The following is a 14,107-nucleotide window of genomic DNA, read 5'->3' as shown; positions in this document are numbered from 1 at the left end:
AAAACTCTTTTCGTTGCGAAGTTATAACCATTTATCTGTAAAAAATACAAAATTTAAAGGTAATTTTACGTTTTTTGCAAGTTTAGGCCATATCTGATGGAAATTTTAATATAATGAAAATAGAAATTTTTGTTCAGAAGGTAAGGTTAGTTTCTTCCTATGTTGTTTTCGAGTCGATCAGAATTACGCTCGCGGATATATTCGTGCGTGTTTTTTAAGCGCTATTTTGCCGCACAGAGCTAACCGTAAGGCGAATTCTGTCATGTTTGGTATCGTTGGACTCGGCAACTATTCAGAACTCCACAGAAACAAGTCCCGTCAAAATACGTCGATCGGAGCCAAAGTTATAGGCATGTAAAACATAAGCCTGACCACTAGGTGGCGCTGCGACGAAACTGTGCATGCACCCTTAGTTCCTGACTGGCATCTCAAGTACCAAGTTTCGTGTCAATATGCCTAAGTTTGGCGAAGATACAACCTAAAATCTGTTTTTTTGCGCTCTACTTCAAATTCTTTGAAGCGCTATACGACAACGGATTGGTTTATCGAAATTCTTTTAATAACTTTTTGCCTTGAGTGTCTCTAGATGCTGCATACCGATTTTTGTGGCAATCGGGTAAAAACTCTAGGACGAGTTCGCAAAAGTAGGTTTTACGAATAATTCAAAATGGCGAAAAAATTTTCATGACGGAAAATGACGTCATAGGGTCTAATCCAATCGGCTTGAGCCAAGGAATCAGAGGAAACAAGAATTTTGTTTCTAGGACATACGGATCAGAAGTTATAAGCAAAAACGTAAGTGCAACTTTGGACTGTTGGTGGCGCTAGCGGGGTTAGACATAGAGACTCCAAATTTGCTGTAGATAATATTTGGACTGTCCTTTATCAGTGTGCCAAATTTCATAACTTTCCTACGTACGGTTCTATGGGCTGCCATAGACCGCAATGGAACAGGAAGAAGAATAATATATAAGAAAAAGAAAAAGAAGAAAACTAACAGATACAATAGGGGTCTTCGCCCATTCTGGGCTTGACCCCTAAAAAGAAGAAAACTAACAGATACAATAGGGGTCTTCGCCCATTCTGGGCTTGACCCCTAATAATAATAATAATAAGAAAACTAACAAATACAATATGGGGTCTTTGCCCCTTCGGGGCTTGACCCCTAATAATAATAAGAAAACTAACAAATATGTAACCCCATTAGAAAATGGTCCTGACAATAAGGAGTTAAAGTGTTTGTTTATATCTCTGTTAGTCTGTAACATACAAGAAAATCCACCAATCATATTTATGTGTAAAACTGAACTCTGCAGATCTGCTTAGCGATAGCTGAGTGAGTTATGAAGGGATCATTGTGATTGGTTAAAAAATGTTATAGCTCCGCCCCTTGCAGAGCGAGTGGATGTGTGTGAGAACGGAGGGAGATGCAAACTAAGATGTGAACAGCGGAAAGCTAAACTCATGTAAATATGGCTTCAAACTGTTTTATTTGTTAAAATTGGTTTAAGAGTTTCTTTGTATAAGTTCAAGGAACTGCTGGAGTTTTTGTTTATTTTTATTTTTATCCCGAGACGGAAAGCACGTTCATTGAATCTCGGTGAGTGATCATATAATCACATGTGATGTCATGTGCGGTTAGCATGCGCTGCTAGTCACAGCGTGATTTAGTTGTATAAAACTATTAATCAAATGATTGTTATGATGGGTGATTTCATCAACATAAGATGTAATCTGTGTATATGATGGTATGATGTGATTTATGAAAGAACAATTTGTTGTTTCATACGTAAGTACATAAGATTGTAAGATACAAATTGTTGTGTTTAAAGATTCATATGTTGTATTAATCTTCAATATAGACCAAAATCATACCACATTGTGTTTTTATGAGCTGAAGTAGTTCAGTTATGTTAAAAAAGTACAATTTTGAACCATATTAATATTGTCAAATGCATAATATGTGGGAAACATGTATGTATGTATCCATGTATATGTTATTCTGAAATGGTTAACTTCCAAAATGTTGACATTGTGAAATACAGTTTTGATATGCATTAGTACAAATGTTCACAACAGATTGTGATGAATGTAATAGTGATGTTTGTGCCTGTTTTTGTGCAGGCCAGGTTTTTTGATTGAATTGATTTCTCTTCCGGATGGAGGATGGCGAGCCAACCAGCTTGATTGTTGAAACTTTCAGCAGATCTTTATGTTCAGGCAACTCCTGATCACCAGTGCTGTGGTAGGACAGTATAAAACACAATCCGCAACCTATGGATAATCTTTTCTCTTTTCTGGAACTTTAATTGACACTGATTCAAATTCTTTTCCATTGAACTGGAACCGACTAAATCTGAGCTCAGCAACGTGAATCGAACTGACCAATGGTTGATCATTGATCAAACTATACACTTACACTGATAAGACACACACACACACGTTTATTGTAATTGTTTATTTTTATTCATTGTTGAGTTAATACAAGTTACGTTTGCAAATGCATTTTACTTGTTGTCTTTAATTCATTTTTTTTTGTTAAATGAAAACAGTTGATTATAAATCTTGATTTAAGCATTATCACCAAACCGAACCTAGTGTGTATTTACCTATACAAGGGTTACACAGTAAAACGTGGCGAGCCAGCCAGGAGGTAATTGATGGTGCATGAATCTATTTTTCTGTTATTTTTATTGATTTGATTTCATTCTCTGTATATACATTGATACAGTTCATTGTACTAGAGGAAAATGGATGTAGTATCCAAGGAAAATTTAGAAGTGCCCAATTGTGTTCTAGTGAGTGGGTTGTCAAACACTTCTGTTGATGATGACATTTTTGAGTTTTTGAGTAAATATGGGCGCATATCAAGAAAGGTAAAAATAACTGACGCTCAATCCCTGTTCTATGGGCAGACAGTAGTTGAATTTGAGCAGAGTAGTGCAATAACAGCCTTAGAGGCGCTTCCCTTACCTTATAGCAGAACTCTTCGGGAAGACCCTGAAATAGTTTGTCATGTTCAGAGTCTCGCAAGCATAATCAGTGAGATTCATGGTAACACTACAACAAGAGCCTACCTTTCTCAGCTTAAACAATTAGCACAGTTGAGTGGGAAGCAATTTGCAGATATCCTCCAGGATGAACTCAGTAGGATCAGTGATTCTGTTGCAGATCAGCATATGCTTGATGCTGATCCATGCTTGGATACAGATGCGCATTCGTTACCTCATGAACCAGTGGCAGTGTCTAATGATGGGTTTCAGAGGCAGTCACGTAGACCTTCAGATGATACAGGGTTTGTACTTGAGGTTCCTATAAGTACTCACACTGCAAGAGCTAATAGTACACCTGTAGTGCTCTCAACCAGCCAGCTTACTACGCCAGAGGTTCAACGTGTGGTGGTAGAGCATGTTGTTAGAAGTGGTGAACTAGCCTCGCAACTTCATTCACCCTTAAAGTTGAAACCCTTTTCTGGCAGAGTCCCTCACCAAAATTTCGAGGTTGATTATGATACCTGGCGCGCAACAGTCAGTCTCTACTTAAATGATCCTATGATTAGTGATGCACAAGTTGTTCGGAAGATCATTGAGAGTCTTTCACCTCCTGCGTCTAACATAATCAAACCTTTAGGTCCCTTGTCTTCACCTAAAGCCTACCTGGATCTCCTTGATTCTGCTTTTGCTGCAATTGGAGATGGAGACGAGCTTTTTGCCGCTTTTCTAAATCTTAATCAGAATGCAGGTGAAAAACCCTCGGACTACCTCCATCGCCTTAAAACAGCACTGAATTCTGTTGTAAGGAGCAATGGCCTCGCCCCCAGTGAGTCAGATAGGCAGCTGTTGAGACAGTTCTGCAGGGGGTGCTGGAATAACTCCCTGATTTCCAACCTTCAGCTTGAACAGCGCAAACAAAAGCCTCCAACCTTTCCAGAGCTACTACTTATGCTCCGCACAGAAGAGGATCGGCAGGCAGCTAAGAGTAGTCGCATGAGACAGCACCTTGGTGTGACGAAAGCAAAGATGCAACCAAATGTACAAGCTGCCTGTAACATGTGCTTCGTAACCTCTGACTTACCGGGTGATAACGACCATATTCCTTCTGCCGCAGTACAGCCCCTGCAAAAACAAATAGCTAAACTGCAAACTCAAGTTGCTAAGCTTCTGTCCATTCATGAACGGAAAGAGGTCCAGGCGAAAGCCCCTAAGCGTGACAAAACCAAGCCAGTTGATCAAAAGTCAGATGTAAGACCCATGCCAACCTCTCCTGCTCCTGCTTCAAGGCCTAAGCCATGGTATTGTTTTAAGTGTGGTGAGGATAGTCATATTGCTGCCACCTGCAATAATGCACCAAACCCAGTCTTGGTGCAAGAAAAAAAGAAAGTGCTTAGAGACAAGCAGCGTGCTTGGGATGCGCAAAATGTTTCACTGGACAAACAAGATTTAAACTAGCTGAGGCCCCTGTTGAGGGACATGCAGAGGCCATGAAAAGTTCATGTCCCACTTCTAAAAGCCAGTTATGTGCCTTAAAGACACACATTGTCTCAAAACTTGAAAAGCTGCCAAAACAGCTAATTGGAGGAAAATGTACTGCAGTCGTCCAAATAGGTGGGACTGAGTGCAATTGTCTATAAGATACAGGCTCTCAGGTCACAACCATTGCTCAGTCATTTTATAATAACCACCTTTCTGATCAGCCTATACAACCTATTGACAAATTGCTTGCTGTTGAGGGTGCCAATGGTCAGCTAGTACCTTATTCAGGCTACATTGAGGTCTGTATAAAGTTCCCTAAAGACTTCGCCCAGTCTGAACCTGAGAGACATACCCTTGCTTTGGTTGTGCCAGATGTTAGTTCAAACAATGACGTTCCCCTGTTGATTGGCACTAATACTTTGGATGTCATATATGAGCAATGTAGTAATCAGTCAACTGAGTGGACTAGTTCCTCTCGTTATGGTTATGAGCAAATTTGGAAAGTACTGAGTAAGAGACAAAAACAGGCTTCAAGTGGAAGGCTAGGCTTAGTAAAACTCAAAGGAAGAACAAATGAAATTCTCCCAGCAGGGGAAAAGATTTTACTTGAAGGGTACCTTGTTCAGTCTGCTTCAGTGGGGAATGAGACATGGGCCTTACTGGAACAACCATCAGAATCCATTCTTCCTGGTGGGGTGTTTGTAGACCACTGTCTCATTACCTTACCAAAGCATAGTCCCTTTAAAGTGCCAGTTTGCTTGAGAAATGAAACTGATCATGATGTTCTTCTTCCGAGTAATTGTGTTTTGGCTGAACTTTGCATTCCACACCAGCTTGTTCAGACTCCTAGCATGAGAAAAGAGGAACTGACTTTAGCTGGATGTTCTAGTCAGCAAGAGAAAACTCTAAATCCTAAATTGCAGTTTGACTTTGGAATCTCACCACTATCCCCTGAATGGAAAGGACGCATAACTCAGAAACTGAACTCTTTCAATGATGTTTTCTCCCATCATGATCTCGATTTCGGCCATGCCACAAAAATAAAGCATCACATCAAGTTAAGAGATGAGACGCCTTTCAAACAAAGAGCACGTCCAATCCACCCAAGAGATTTAGAGGCTGTGAAACAACATCTGCAAACTCTCCTTGGCGCTGGTATCATACGGGAGTCGGAGTCTTCATTTGCGTCACCAATAGTTGTTGTGCGGAAAAAGAATGGAGATGTACGCCTCTGTGTTGATTATAGGAGGTTAAATATGCAAACAATACGGGACGCATATGCACTTCCAAATCTGGAGGAGTCATTCTCTGCACTTGCAGGATCGCAGTGGTTTTCCGTAATGGACTTGAAATCCGGATATTACCAAGTTGAAATGGAGGAGGAAGATAAGCCTAAGACGGCATTCGTTTGCCCATTAGGCTTCTGGGAGTTCAATCGGATGCCACAGGGGGTCACGAATGCTCCAAGCACTTTCCAGCGCCTAATGGAAAGATGCATGGGCGATATACATTTGAAAGAAGTTCTCGTTTTCTTGGACGATTTAATTGTGTACTCTGACAATTTGGAGGAGCATGAGAATAGGCTTGTCCATGTGTTAGAACGTCTGAGACTATGGACTCAAATTGTCCCTTGACAAATGCAAATTTTTCCAGACTGATGTCCGATATCTAGGACACATTGTGTCAAGAGAAGGGGTGAAAACGGATCCTGAGAAGATTCGAGCACTCAAAACCTGGCCGAGACCCCAGAATCTGAAGGAACTGAGGTCATTCCTCGGTTTTTCAGGATATTACCGACGTTTCATCAAAGACTATTCAAAAATAGTCAAACCATTGACAAACCTCACAGCTGGTTACCCCCCTCATCGCAAAGGGTCCAAGGCAGCTGCTGATGGTCGATATCTGAATACCAAAGAGCCCTTTGCTGAGCGGTGGACCCAGGAGTGCCAAAAAGCTTTTGAGACCGTTATTGACAAGTTAACATCCGCTCCTGTTCTTGGGTTCGCAGACTCTAAGCTTCCTTACACTCTACATACGGATGCTAGCACTTATGGGTTGGGTGCAACCTTGTACCAAGAACAAAATGGCCAACCTCGTGTGATTGCTTATGCAAGCAGAGGATTAAACCGGAGTGAATCAAGGTACCCAGCCCATAAACTAGAATTTTTAGCCCTTAAATGGGCTATTGTAGAAAAATTCCATGACTACCTTTATGGAAGTCAATTCACGGTAGTCACTGATAATAACCCGCTAACCTACCTGCTTACCACAGCTAAGTTAGATGCGGCCAGTTATCGTTGGCTCGCTGCCTTGTCCACTTTCACTTTTAACATCAAGTACAGGGCGGGTAAGCACAATATGGACGCTGATGGGTTATCAAGGAGACCTCATGATGTGTTGGAAGATGATTGCATATCGAAAGATGAAAGTAACAAGATCCAACGTTTTACTTCACATCTCTTGGAGTCTGCTAGTCCACTGAAAGACATTGCAAGGGAAACTGTTGAAGCGGCATGTCAAAAGCATCTTGTCACTCAAAACTCTGAGCAGATTCCCTACCTTGGCTATGTAGAATCCTTAGCAATGCAGGCGTCCGCCATTCCCTCTTGCTTTGAAGAGCAGGACATTGAGTGTGGTGTTTTACCCCTGCACAAGTATGATCAGACAAACCTCAAGAGACTGCAGAGAAAAGATCCTGTCATAAAGCAAGTCATAGATCTCATGGAATCTGATAAAAGAGTGCCTACCGACTTGAAGGTTGACAATTCTGACCTCCAGTTGATGCTGAGGGAGTGGGATCGTCTTCAGCTGAAGGATGAACTATTGTACCGCACACGGCTGTGTGACGGCCAGACTGTTTTCCAGTTAGTATTGCCATATGCAATCCGACCTCAAGTACTCCAGGAACTCCATGATGATATGGGCCATTTAGGGATCGAAAGAACTCTTGACCTAGTAAGATCCAGGTTTTATTGGCCCAAAATGTCGTTGGAAGTAGAACGCAAGGTTAAAACCTGTGGAAGGTGTATCCGAAGGAAGTCTCAGCCCAGTAAAGGTGCTCCTCTTGTCAACATATGCACTACCAGGCCCATGGAACTGGTGTGCATGGATTTCCTATCACTGGAGCCTGACAGTCGGAACACTAAAGATATCCTTGTAATTACTGACCACTTCACAAAATATGCGGTGGCCATCCCCACGAAAGATCAAAAAGCAGTCACAGTTGCCAAGTGTCTGTGGGACCAATTTCTCACTCACTATGGTTTCCCTGAACGACTTCATAGCGACCAGGGTAGAGATTTTGAATCCCATGTCATAAGGGAGCTGTGTACTCTTACAAACACACGGAAGGTGAGAACAAGTCCATATCATCCCAGGGGGAACCCTGTGGAGCGATTTAATCGCACCCTCTTGAGTATGTTAGGTACCTTGCAGGACAAAGAAAAAGCTCACTGGCGTGATTATGTGAAACCATTAACTCATGCATACAATTGCACCAAGAATGACGTCACTGGCTTTTCACCGTATGAGCTTATGTTTGGTCGGCAGCCAAGGTTACCTATCGATGTTGCTTTTGGGTTACCTGCCAGAGATGATACGGCTACTTCTCATTCCCAGTATGTGAAGAACCTGAAGGCTAGATTGGAACACAGTTATGGGATTGCAATTCAAAATGCAAAGAAGGTGGCTGACAAAAACAAAAAACGCTTTGATAAGGTTATCAGAGAGTCCACCTTGGAAATGGGAGACAGAGTTCTAGTAAGGAACTTGCGTGTGCGTAATAAACATAAGCTCGCTGATCGGTGGGAATCTACTGTTTACATTGTGACCAAACGTATGGGAGACTTACCAGTATACTCCGTTAAACCTGAGAATGCCGATGGGCCAGTACGGACGCTGCATCGTGATCACCTTCTTCCCTGTGGATTTCTTCCTGAAACAAAAGAGGCAGAGGAAGTAGTCATTCCAACTAGAAAGCCAAAAACAAGACAAGATCGGATTCAGCTTGAGCTTGACCAACCTGATTCAGAAGATGAAGAAGAATACTGGTTGCATTCTTTCATCTCACCAACTCTAACAAGAGAGCAAGCGATGGAGTCCCTTGAAGTGAAAAAGAACCATAATGTTACAAATCAGTTCACTGAGATGGGAAACGACAAGGGAAACTCACTTCAGACTGTTCCAAAAGTTGGCATAAAAGACCAATCCTTGCCTGATGTAAAAGATATGGAACTGCATGGTGGTGACACAGTTGTCGTAAACCAAACAGAAAATGAGATTGAACATCAAAACTACTCACCTCTTATTTTAACTGATGAGAAAGATCTAGTTGAGACATCTGTAAATGTGAGTAGGACTGAGAAATTGCCTGATGTTTCAGTTGAGCTTGATGAAGTCGTAAAAAGTACCCCACCGCATACTATCGTTAATATGCCAGATTCAGAAGTTAATGCACCCGAAGCTGCTATTGAGATCCCTGAAAATGAATCATCAGGTGAATGTCCGGTACGCAGATCTGAAAGAATCCGTAGGGCTCCTGGGTTGTTCCATTACCCAACATTAGGGAAGCCCATAATTTCTTTTGCACAGACTGTATTAGAAGGATTTCATCAAGCACTAATTGGTACTTTAATAGAAAGACATGATAATTTAAGAAATCCTGTGATGTCAAATGGCTATGTAGTCTAATAACATGAAGGGACTCATGTTGATTCAGAGGGGGAGGGTGTAACCCCATTAGAAAATGGTCCTGACAATAAGGAGTTAAAGTGTTTGTTTATATCTCTGTTAGTCTGTAACATACAAGAAAATCCACCAATCATATTTATGTGTAAAACTGAACTCTGCAGATCTGCTTAGCGATAGCTGAGTGAGTTATGAAGGGATCATTGTGATTGGTTAAAAAATGTTATAGCTCCGCCCCTTGCAGAGCGAGTGGATGTGTGTGAGAACGGAGGGAGATGCAAACTAAGATGTGAACAGCGGAAAGCTAAACTCATGTAAATATGGCTTCAAACTGTTTTATTTGTTAAAATTGGTTTAAGAGTTTCTTTGTATAAGTTCAAGGAACTGCTGGAGTTTTTGTTTTATTTTTATTTTTATCCCGAGACGGAAAGCACGTTCATTGAATCTCGGTGAGTGATCATATAATCACATGTGATGTCATGTGCGGTTAGCATGCGCTGCTAGTCACAGCGTGATTTAGTTGTATAAAACTATTAATCAAATGATTGTTATGATGGGTGATTTCATCAACATAAGATGTAATGTGTGTATATGATGGTATGATGTGATTTATGAAAGAACAATTTGTTGTTTCATACGAAAGTACATAAGATTGTAAGATACAAATTGTTGTGTTTAAAGATTCATAGTAATGTTGTATTAAAGGCGGAGTCCACAATGTTTGAAAAACGCGTTGGAAAAGGAGACGGGCCGACTACCAAAACACACTTATAGCCAATCAAATCAAATCAAATGCCGGGTTGCGTATGTGTGGGGCGGGTCTATCAACAGAAGGTCCAGATTCTATTGGGGTAGGGGTGTGTTTGTTTAGGTGATTTCAAATATCAACATTGGCTTTCAAACATCATGGACTCCGCCTTTAATCTTCTATATAGACCAAAATCATACCACATTGTGTTTTTATGAGCTGAAGTAGTTCAGTTATGTTAAAAAAGTACAATTTTGAACCATATTAATATTGTCAAATGCATAATATGTGGGAAACATGTATGTATGTATCCATGTATATGTTATTCTGAAATGGTTAACTTCCAAAATGTTGACATTGTGAAACACAGTTTTGATGTACATTAGTACAAATGTTCACAACAGACTGTGATGAATGTAATAGTGATGTTTGTGCCTGTTTTTGTGCAGGCCAGGTTTTTTGATTGAATTGATTTCTCTTCCGGATGGAGGATGGCGAGCCAACCAGCTTGATTGTTGAAACTTTCAGCAGATCTTTATGTTCAGGCAACTCCTGATCACCAGTGCTGTGGTAGGACAGTATAAAACACAATCCGCAACCTATGGATATTCTTTTCTCTTTTCTGGAACTTTAATTGACACTGATTCAAATTCTTTTCCATTGAACTGGAACCGACTAAATCTGAGCTCAGCAACGTGAATCGAACTGACCAATGGTTGATCATTGATCAAACTATACACTTACACTGATAACACACACACACACACACACACACACGTTTATTGTAATTGTTTATTTTTATTCATTGTTGAGTTAATACAAGTTACGTTTGCAAATGCATTTTACTTGTTGTCTTTAATTCATTTTTTGTTAAATGAAAACAGTTGATTATAAAATCTTGATTTAAGCATTATCACCAAACCGAACCTAGTGTGTATTTACCTATACAAGGGTTACAAATACAATAGGGGTCTTCGCCCCTTCGGGGCCTGACCCCTAAATAATAATAAGAAAACTAACAAATACAAAGAAAACTAACAGTTTCAATAGGGGTCTTCGCCCATTCTGGGCTTGACCCCTAATAAGAAAACTAACGGATACAATAGGGGTCTTCGCCCATTCTGGGCTTGACCCCTAAAAAAGAAAACTAACAGATACAATAGGGGTCTTCACCCATTCTGGGCTTGACCCCTAATAAATAAATAAATTATAAGCTTAGGTAGATCTGGCGGTTTTAATAGCCTGTCTGTAGTGTTTAACACTCTCTTTCCATGCTGCACGGGGTTATCCACATGGATATTAAAATCACCAACAATAAGAGCTTTATCTACAGTGACTACAAGCTCAGACAGGAAATCTGCTATTTCTTTAAGGAAATCTGCATGGTGGCCTGGATGTCTATAGATTGTAGCTAAGGCAAAAGAAAGCTGTTTGTGGTTACGATCAGTTATTTCCATATTTAACAACATTAGTTCAAATGATTTAAATTTTAGTTCAGATTTTTGGTTTACTTTAAAAGTGTGTTGTATATTGTAGCTACACCACCCCCTCTCCCCTTTAATCGAGGTTCGTGTTTATAATAATACAGGGAGTGCAGAATTATTAGGCAAGTTGTATTTTTGAGGATTACTTTTGTTATTGTACAACTACAGAGCTCTTGGTCAATTCAAAATGTTAACAAACCCTCAAACCTGAACATTTAAGTAGTAAAAGTGAAATTTTTGCTTTCTTAAGAATATTTCTATGTACATCATTATTAGGCAACTATTAGTGTGCAGAATTATTAGGCAACTAAATGAAAAACAAAGATTTGACCATCTCACTTGGTTTTTTTCACCTGTTAAAGTGAGAATAATAAACAAACTCTACATTTACAAAAAAATTAATAAAACAATAAAAAAATATATTCATAAACTCAGTGACCAATATAGCCACCCTTCTTTTCGATAACAGTCACAAGGCTTCTATTCACAGATTCTTTATAGGTTTTCCCCTCTCCAATCAACTTTTTAATCAAAGGACGTTGTTCTTCTGAACAATGTCTTGAACGACCCATTTTCCTCAGCTTTCAAATGCATGTTCAACAAGTGTTGGCTTCATCCTTAAATAGGGGCCACCTGATTCACACCTGTTTCTTCACAAAATTGATGACCTTAGTGATTGAATGCCACACTTCTATTTTTTTGAACACACCCCTTTCAACTAATTCAACTAATTGCCCAATTTCACAGCCTTAAGAGCGTGCATATCATGAATGCTGGGTCTTGTTTGTTTTCTGAGAATCTACTGAAACTACTGGTAATATATATACAGTATTGTTCAAAATAATAGCAGTACAATGTGACTAACCAGAATAATCAAGGTTTTTAGTATATTTTTTTTATTGCTACGTGGCAAACAAGTTACCAGTAGGTTCAGTAGATTCTCAGAAAACAAATGAGACCCAGCATTCATGATATGCACGCTCTTAAGGCCGTGCAATAAAAAAAGAAAAAAAAAAAAAGGCTGTGCAATTGGGCAATTAGTTGAATTAGTTGAAAGGGGTGTGTTAAAAAAAATAGCAGTGTGGCATTCAATCACTGAGGTCATCAATTTTGTGAAGAAACAGGTGTGAATCAGGTGGCCCCTATTTAAGGATGAAGCCAACACTTGTTGAACATGCAATTGAAAGCTGAGAAAAATGGGTCGTTCAAGACATTGTTCAGAAGAACAGCGTACTTTGATTAAAAAGTTGATTGGAGAGGGGAAAACCTATAAAGAGGTGCAAAAAATGATAGGCTGTTCAGCTAAAATGATCTCCAATGCCTTAAAATGGAGAGCAAAACCAGAAAGTCGTGGAAGAAAACGTAAGACAACCATCAAAATGGATAGAAGAATAACCAGAATGGCAAAGGCTCAGCCAATGATCACCTCCAGGATGATCAAAGACAGTCTGGAGTTACCTGTAAGTACTGTGACAGTTAGAAGACGTCTGTGTGAAGCTAATCTATTTTCAAGAATCCCCGCAAAGTCCCTCTGTTAAAAAAAAGGCATGTGCAGAAGAGGTTACAATTTGCCAAAGAACATATCAACTGGCCTAAAGAGAAATGGAGGAACATTTTGTGGACTGATGAGAGTAAAATTGTTTTTTTTGGGTCCAAGGGCCACAGGCAGTTTGTGAGACGACCCCCAAACTCTGAATTCAAGCCACAGTACACAGTGAAGACAGTGAAGCATGGAGGTGCAAGCATCATGATATGGGCATGTTTCTCCTACTATGGTGTTGGGCCTATTTATCGCATACCAGGGATCAGGGGCGGAGCGGGGGGGGGGGTGGCTTTTGGGGCTCGAGCCCCGAATGTTTTGTCAAAAGCCCCGAATCTTTTCAGATCTGTAAAATGAATTCATCCAGGACGCTAGGTGGCGGCACTCAGCTTTAACTCTCCGGTCCCCCACTCAACTGAAAATGAATAAGAGATGCGTGTTGAAGTCAAAATAACATTCTGAATCTCCCCACAGTAAATGCATTTTCAAAGTGTCTTTTTTTATTACAGTGCCTTCGTTATTACTGTAAGTGTATATTTATAGTTATGTGATGTAAATACTGTTAAATAGCGTCAACTGATATATTATCTGCATGGCTAACGTCTAACTTACTGTGGTTCTCTCCTCTGGTCTAGTCTGCCTCATTGGTCATTGGTAACGTTGTATTTAAAGTACATTTAATAACAGTGAATTAAAACTTTGAAAAAACTTGCTCATTGTTGCACATATACTTTTTTATAGATGGATATACAATTTATATTTTTAAAGACGTCAGAAGTAAGAAGGTGAGAAAATATATAGTTAGTTAGGTATGTTTTGTCCATATGCATTTGAAATTCGCAATGATTTTACCTCAGAAATACATTGATAGACAGTTATAAAATGTGAATCCCCAATCTCTTACATTAAAATATCCTTATGTGTGATAACTGTCAGTGCAAATAGGAAGAGAGGAGGATGGAGAGGGATCACAGACAGACAGATAACTTGGACAGAAAGAGAGAGAAACGCTTCCATAAGCAGGTGAGAAATTGTTCTGTCAATGAAGTCAAATTTTTTTATTCTTATGTAGCTTTATAGTTACTGGATTAGCCTTCAGCAAACATGTTTGCCTATTTTTGGATAAGAGAAGTTAAAGTATCATTGTCAAAATGTGTTATGTTGCAGATTCAAAATG

General features: G+C 39.8%; 1 protein-coding gene across 1 annotated transcript; it reads left to right on the top strand.

Annotated features, from left to right (window-relative positions):
- Positions 1-1,195: 1,195 nt before the first annotated feature.
- Positions 1,196-6,076, top strand: LOC141351369 (zinc finger CCHC domain-containing protein 12-like). Its single transcript, XM_073858006.1, has 2 exons — positions 1,196-1,600; positions 2,125-6,076. The coding sequence occupies exon 2, from the start codon at positions 2,751-2,753 to the stop codon at positions 4,446-4,448; it is 1,698 nt and encodes a 565-aa protein (XP_073714107.1). The 5' UTR covers positions 1,196-1,600; positions 2,125-2,750; the 3' UTR covers positions 4,449-6,076.
- Positions 6,077-14,107: the final 8,031 nt, after the last annotated feature.

The sequence above is a fragment of the Misgurnus anguillicaudatus genome, chromosome 20, assembly GCF_027580225.2.
Source record: "Misgurnus anguillicaudatus chromosome 20, ASM2758022v2, whole genome shotgun sequence".
NCBI lineage: Eukaryota > Metazoa > Chordata > Actinopteri > Cypriniformes > Cobitidae > Misgurnus > Misgurnus anguillicaudatus.
This window is presented reverse-complemented; position numbering and strand designations above follow the sequence as displayed.

Excerpts from the sequence above, each read along its gene's own strand:
- LOC141351369 (XM_073858006.1), top strand. The coding sequence starts at position 2,751 with ATGGATGTAGTATCCAAGGAAAATTTAGAAGTGCCCAATTGTGTTCTA.